Here is a 7,498-nt window from a genome sequence, read left to right as displayed (position 1 = left end):
ATTTTTTTCGCTACTTATGCTTATATTTCAATTTTAACCTTATATTAAAAACTATATTTTCTATAAATATATGGATCAAAACTATATATACGCACGCAATCTATAATAAAAAATAAAACAACAAATCATTCGAATACAATTAATCATAGACAATTTTTTTTGCACTAACTTAACAAAACATATAAAAAAAACTTACCAACACAGTATATACAAAATTATAACAACAAAACATTCAAATATAATTAATTACAGAAAGAATTTTTTTTTTTACACTAATTTATCAATGCATAAAGTAAATAAATGTTAAATATAGCATAAAAAGAGTTAGAATATTACCATGTTTTTGGGAATGGTGAAGAAATCTTTCATTTTCTTGAAGAAATCAGAGTAAAAACATAGGGAAAATTGTCTAGAGAGAGTTTCTTTAAGTTGAAAAGTGAAAATGAAAAAAAAAAAAACAATTTTATACAAAAAAAATTAAGGGAAATCGCAGATGGAAACCCAAAATCACAGATGGACTGGTTCTTCTGCGAAGGTATAAGTGTTTAAAGCATAAATGTGCTTTAAACACTTGTACCTTTACAGATGGAACGGTAAATTCGCAGAGATGGACAATTCTCATCTGCCAAATAAGTAGCTATTTTGTAATTGTTATTTTTTTTTTGCTAAATTTGCAAAGTAATTAGTTTATTATTTTTTTTGTCCTCTTAATTTTAACAGGCCAGCTTATTTTTGTTAAGTATTTGATAATGCCCGCTATTTTCTGCTGAAATGAAACATACCACGATCACCATGTTCCGCTTCTCCGCCTTCTTCCGATCTCATGCTGTTCGCTACTCCTCATTGTCGCCCATTCATGAAACCCCCGCCGATCGGAAACCTCTTTTGATGGTCGATTATCTAGTCGATTCCCTCCACTTCTCCAAACAAGACGCCGTCGCCGTCTCCTCCAAAGGTAAACTAACCAATCTCAGATCCCCAATTAATTCCGATTCAGTTCTTAATCTCTTAAAAAGTTACGGATTAGACATTTCCCAGATCAGACAAATCATCTCTTCTGCTCCAAAAATCCTTAGTTGCAAAGCCAGCAAAACCCTAGAACCCAAACTCAAGGTTTTTCAGGAACTCGGGTTATCCGGGTCGGATCTTGTTAGTCTCATTAAGAAGAACCCTGAGATTTTCGGGTATGGTCTACATACCCGAATCATGCCTGGTCTCGATCTCCTTAAAAAGTTATTGGGTAGTGATGAAAAGGTGATTGAAGTTATCAACAAATCAAGATGGTTGTATGTGACAACTTCTTCCATGAAACGACTATCAACAAACATCTCGCTGTTGCAGACATTTGGTTTATCAAACGAGAGAATCATGAAGTTCATGTTAGGTAACCCTGAAAAGCTCATGGCAGATCCAAAACTGCTCCAAAGTAGGCTGAGTTATGTAGAAGAGAAATTGGGAATTTCGCGTGCGTTACCTAGTTTTATTCATGCTGCAAGTGTAGTGTTATGGTCTAGTGATTCAGAAGTAGAGAAAAGGATGAAAATCTTTAAGAGTTTTGGTTGGTCTGATTCGGAGATTTCTTTGTTGTTTAGGAATCAACCTTATGTGTTGAACAAATCCGAAGGTAACATTCGTGAAAAGTTGGAATTTTTCATGAAGGAACTTGGGTATACACCTGCATACTTGTTGAGCTGCAACACTTTTTTCACGTTAAGTTTGAATAAAAGGGTTATACCGAGGAACACGATGTTGAAAATCTTGAAAGAGAAGAAGTTAGTGAAGGATAAGTTATCTCTTATTACAATTGCAACTTACTCTGAGGTAAGGTTTCTTGAATTTTTGAAGGGTTTTGAGAATGATATACCCGGTATTTGTGAAACTTACATGGATAATGTTGAAAGAGTTTCTTGAGTTTGGTTTTTGGCTTTTTAGTTGCTGAAAGGATAACGATGAAAATTTTTGTTACTTGAAAGGTAAAGCGACTTGAAGAACATTCATGTAATTGAGCTACAAGATTCTTGGTGACTGTTTATGTCTTTCAAGTTTTTATGTATGATCGATTTACTTGTAGGAAAACTAGACATTCTTGTAGGGTAGGAGGAGATACTGAATGCCAGAACTGTTGTAGAACATGAGCTCAAGCATTATCTGTATTTGAAATGAGTGATATGATCTCTTTTTTTAAATAATATTTGGTTTTTTGGTTAATTTATGTAATTGTTAATAAGGGTTAATGTCGCATTATTTGGTTTTCTCTTTTTGGCATTTGGTTTTATCTCTACATTTTTCAGATCTAGAGAGAATAAAAATCAAATTATATTATATAACAACCTTTTATAACATTGAAGCTTATATTATAGATTACTAGTTACTAGTTATACATACCAAATAAATAAAAACAGGATTACAACATGTCAAGATCCCTAATAAACAATAAAAAAAAAAAAAAAGATCATTTCTTTCCAATTTCCATCACCTAGGCCCCGATAATTCAACCGCATGCAAGTTATCAGTTGAATCAAGAATCCAATCAGAACTCGGTAGCGGCATAAGATCAAGTTCATGGCGGAGCACCTCCACCTTCTGCCACTCATCCCATCTTTCCGCCAACCCATCACCTTCCAACATCCGTACAACATCCGACATTTTTGGCCTGTCCATCGGTGACCCTTGTGTACATAGCAATGCCACCTGGATCAACTGCTCCACTTCCGTCGCCACATAATTCGTCTCTAAATCCGGGTCCACTAACATCTCCAATTTCTTCTCTTTCAATAGCCCTTTCACCTAACACAACAACAAATAAGATAACAGATAGCAGATAACAGATAACAACAACAACAACAACAACAACAGATAGTAGACTTTGAGAAATACATACCCAATCAAGTAACATGACATCATCATCATTGGCAAGCCGAGCAAGATCAAACGCGCGTTGACCGGTAATAAGTTCCAAAAGCATAATCCCGTAACCAAAAACATCGGTTTTTTCCGATGATTTCCCGGTTGAAAGATACTCGGGGGCAATATGGCCAATTGTCCCACGTACAGCTGTCGTGACATGCGTATCTTTATAGTCCATTAATTTAGCCAAACCAAAATCACCAACAACCGCTTCAAACTCCTCATCCAACAAAATATTAGCTGCTTTCACATCACGATGTATAATCTTCGGGTCACAATGATCATGCAAATACGAAAGCCCTCTTGCGGACCCCAGTGCAATCCGCTTACGTGTCGGCCAATCCAACGGCGGCTCATTCGGCGGCCGTTCTATAAATTCACAAAATTACATAAGAAACGCGATGATATAACGAGAAATGCCAAATGACGAAAATACCCTTACCTCTTAGACACGAAGCGACACTACCGTTTGCCATGTAGGGGTAAACTAGTAATCTTTCGGTTGGTGTCATGCAAAAGCCACGTAATCTAAGGAGGTTACGGTGAACCGCCATGCTAATCATCTCGACTTCCGTTTGGAATTGAAGCTCGCCACCTGGCGTCCGCTCCTCTTTTAGCCGTTTTACAGCTACCAAAGAGCCGTCGGCTAACCGCCCTTTGTAGACTTTTCCGAAACCGCCCCTACCCAATATGTTTTTATTGCTGAAACTATCGGTTGCCACTTGTAATTCTCGTAAAGAAAATCTTTTAAGTTGTCCCAAATGAACTTCGGGGTCTTCTTCAGCTGTAGATTCTCGAGGGTTAAAATCGTCATAAACAAAAAAATTTGTTAGACCGAATAAAAAATTACTAACCGGGCACGTCAAAGAAGTATTCTTGAGGCTTCCGACGCCGCCACCACGCGAAGGCGATGGCCGGGGCGGCAAAGAGTAACGCCGCCCCGACTGCAACTCCTCCGGCGATTGCTCCGGTGGCACTTTTTCCCACTGAAACATAACAAAAATATATATTTAAGCCATTAATATAGTAACAAAATATATGTAATTTTTTTATAAAAAAAAGTATTAAAAAGTTAAATCACCTGGGGTGGCAATAGGCGGTGGTTGGACAAATGGTGGTGGTGGTGAAAACGGAGGTGAACCTGGACATGGGTGTCCAGTAACCGGGCCACAAAGATCCAGATTATTAGCAAAACTGATAATCAAGGGATTATGTAAGTAGTGGTTTTTTAAAAGTTTAAAAAAATTAAAAACTTGATTTAGATTAATTAATCAGAGTTAGTTAGTTAGTTAGTTAGTTAGTTAGCTAACCTGATTGGTGTAAAAAGTGAGAATGAGCCACTATCTGGAACAGGTCCCGATAGACGATTGTTTGACAGATCACTGATAACAGATAACAGACAACAGATAAAATACAAATGTAGAAATGTAAAAAGCATATAAAGTTATAAACAAACACAAAGAGAGAGGGAGGAAATGCTTACAGCACTTGCAAGGATGTGATATTGGTCAATGGCATAGGAATTGGACCAGTCAAACTGTTGTTGTTGAGTCGGCTATCCTTGCAGAAAAGAGCCAAAATCATTAGATATTCAACTCGTGAATGAAGGGTATTTTAGACATTTAACAAAATAATATACTTACAGAAACCGCAGCTTGGAGAGCTTGCCCAATGTGACTGGAATTGGGCCAGAAAAATCATTGAGATACAAATCTAAGCTCACTAAGTTTGTTAGATTTCCAAGGTCACTAGGAATTGGTCCACTTAAATTATTGCTGTAAAGTTCTCTGCAGAAAACAATTCAAGAAATATTATTGATTGTTAATGGAGTAAAAAGAACATTTGTTTAACTTACAAGTACTGCAGATTCTTTAGTAGACCAAGTTGCGGGACTAAAGTTCCAGAAAGAGCTGCATTTCCCAAATCTCTGAGAAAAATAAAATCAAAAATTAAAAACTTTATGTTATGCGACATAAATATATAGAAAATAGATGAACTTACACTCGTATGACACTGTTATCATTATTACAGGTGACATGAAACCATGTGCAGGGGTTAACAAGAGTGGGATCCCAACTTTGAAGAACACTATTGGGATCTTCTAAGTTGGTTCTTAAACTATGTAAAGCATCACCTGTAGATGAATTTGAATTGGTAATTAGTGATAAAGGTTGGAATCGATGAAGATGATATTGTGATAAAAGAGGATTATAAATTGCTACTAACGAATTTTAACCATTTGAAGAAAAAATTCGGAAATTTAAGAAATTGGAGTATCAGATTTCTGTAAAAGATAAGAAATCATGCATCTTCATCATGTAATAGTTAAGATGATGGTGAAATTAACAATCGAACAGTGAAATGCATGACACATGAATCAAAATCTCGATCAGATTGATTTTATTACTAAATTTAGCAGCCTGAAGATTTCCAATTTCAAAGATAGATTAGTCAAATCTATAATTGACAAAACCCCTAAATTTAGAAAACGATAGGAAACATGCAATAATGCAAATCGAAATCTCACCTTCGACATTTGCATTCGTGAGCTTAACATGAAGAATCAGAAGGAGAACCACTGTGATCAACCTTCCCACAAACGACATCACCGAATTTCTCCGCATTTCGTACTTAGGCAAGATACATATAAACACACGACATTCCCTACTGATTATCAGTTATATAACTTCAAATTTCATCTGAAAAATGTAGATAGAACACATTTATATGCAGCATTACATGAAAAAACAAGTGATCCCACAAAAACCCTAACCCAAAACCCCAAAATTCCTCAAATCTCCACGACTGCGAACTAGAAAAACGACAACTGGTCTGAAACAAAAGAGGGATCTCTAGGAAAAGGGAGTGATAGAGGAAAAACCAAAAAGAAACTTGAAATGTTCTGGTGGGTGGTATCTTTACGTGCCCCTTTTTGCAAACTTTTCGCTTGTTTCTACCCTACGCATCCCCACCCCAAAACTCTCTGCTCAGTTAGGTTGCAGCACCGATGCACAGTGTATGAGAGAGAGAGAGAGAGAGAGAGAGAGAGAGAGAGAGAGAGTAATTAGTGTCTTTTTGGGCGTGTGCCGTAGTTTTTGAGAGCTGTCTGCCCGAGCTGCCCGAGTTTCTAGAGTGCTGACCGCTGCCTCGGTATCTACTATCTAGCTGCCCCGTAGGTACACGTGTATTTTTGTTTTTTGAATTTACAAGTGAAAATGGACCGAACCTTTAAATGACAACAGGGACGTGTAACTGTAATGTGATTGGTAATCTTTAAAATAAGGTTTTAATATCAGTTAAAATGATCCGGGATGGATTAATGGGATTTTATTACTCCTAAGATAAGATAAGATATTTCACTTTACCATATTTTCTTTTATAGATTTATGAAAAATAATTTAAAATGTCTTTATTCATCAAAATTAAATTGAAATGGGTAGTTTTGCAACCGATTATTTTAAACATTTTGACAATACATAGTATTGTTTCATATTTTGATGAGGTTAGAATTTTTTAGGCTATTAGGCTAAAAGGTGTCGTGTATTTTTAGTTAATAGTAAAAGGGTATCATCTAAGCGCCACATAAGTTTTTGCAGTTTTTATATTTTTTACCTATGAACTAGGAATTAGGGGTGAGCGCGGTGTGGTTCGGTGCGGTTATTAGCCAAAACTTCACCACTAACCGCAAATGCGGTTAATCCATTTTCAAAACCGCTTGGTGCGATTATTTTTGTGGTGCGGTTTTGTTTTTTCTGTGTTGCGGTTATTAACCGCATGGATTTGGTGCGGTTATTTTGTGTGGTTTTTAGCCACAGTTTAGACCTCAAACGGTCTTAAGAGTTCAACCATATTACTTGTAATAACTAAAAAACCATAATGTATAAGACAATTAATTTAAATCACAAATAATTAATATCTTAAAAATGTCAAATCAACAGTAATTAACAACAAATTTCTTAAAATTGTATAATTTCACAATTGTTCAAAGTTAAACATATCAAAAAACCAACATTTTTGTCCTCTAGTATTTTATTCATCTTTCATTTATGAAACTTGTCTTATTTTTATTATTTAATATATTAATAATTAATAAAAAAAATATGAATATAATATATGCAATGTGGTGCGGTTTTTTTGCGGTTTTTAAAAACTAATAACCGCACCGCACCGCAAATTTGTGATTTTTGAAAAATAAAAAACCTCACCATCGGTTTTTATTGCGGTTACGGTTTATCGATTGCGGTTTATGCGGTTAATTTTAGTTGCGGTGTGGTTTTTGTTTACCTAACTAGGATGTAGTGATGTTTTAACATACCAACTTTTTTTTAAAATTCAAAAATATAAAAATTGCATAAAACAAAAAAATAAAAATTAATTAAATAACATAACATTTCATTCAAATTTAAAAACACTAAATAATATTTCATTAAAAAACATTACATTTGATTTGATAAACATAAAGCGAAAACTATCAACTAACTTTATAACGTAGTGTCGTTAATCCAAACAACATAAAATCTTTCGGTCTGAATATTCACTGATATCATTGTGAATTGACTCATATAAATCAATTTCATTAACTCGATATATA

General features: G+C 35.1%; 2 protein-coding genes across 2 annotated transcripts; one reads left to right on the top strand and one right to left on the bottom strand.

Moving 5' to 3' along the window:
- The first annotated feature begins 656 nt into the window (after positions 1–656).
- LOC111919548 (transcription termination factor MTERF2, chloroplastic) lies at positions 657–2,208 on the top strand. Its single transcript, XM_042898561.2, has 2 exons — positions 657–1,821; positions 1,974–2,208. Exons 1-2 carry the CDS (start codon positions 772–774, stop codon positions 2,004–2,006), a joined length of 1,083 nt encoding a protein of 360 aa, XP_042754495.1. The 5' UTR covers positions 657–771; the 3' UTR covers positions 2,007–2,208.
- Positions 2,209–2,300: 92 nt separating this feature from the next.
- Positions 2,301–5,964, bottom strand: LOC111919547 (somatic embryogenesis receptor kinase 1). Its single transcript, XM_023915116.3, has 11 exons — positions 5,435–5,964; positions 4,909–5,041; positions 4,763–4,834; positions 4,551–4,694; positions 4,391–4,462; positions 4,218–4,289; positions 3,989–4,101; positions 3,762–3,893; positions 3,350–3,691; positions 2,882–3,276; positions 2,301–2,787 (listed from the first exon to the last, which is right to left on the bottom strand). The coding sequence occupies exons 1-11, from the start codon at positions 5,529–5,531 to the stop codon at positions 2,473–2,475; spliced, it is 1,887 nt and encodes a 628-aa protein (XP_023770884.1). The 5' UTR covers positions 5,532–5,964; the 3' UTR covers positions 2,301–2,472.
- Positions 5,965–7,498: the final 1,534 nt, after the last annotated feature.

This window comes from Lactuca sativa, chromosome 9 (genome assembly GCF_002870075.4).
Source record: "Lactuca sativa cultivar Salinas chromosome 9, Lsat_Salinas_v11, whole genome shotgun sequence".
Taxonomy (NCBI): Eukaryota; Viridiplantae; Streptophyta; class Magnoliopsida; order Asterales; family Asteraceae; genus Lactuca; species Lactuca sativa.
The sequence above is the reverse complement of the archived record's forward strand: the minus strand, read 5'-3'. Positions and strand labels throughout refer to the sequence as shown.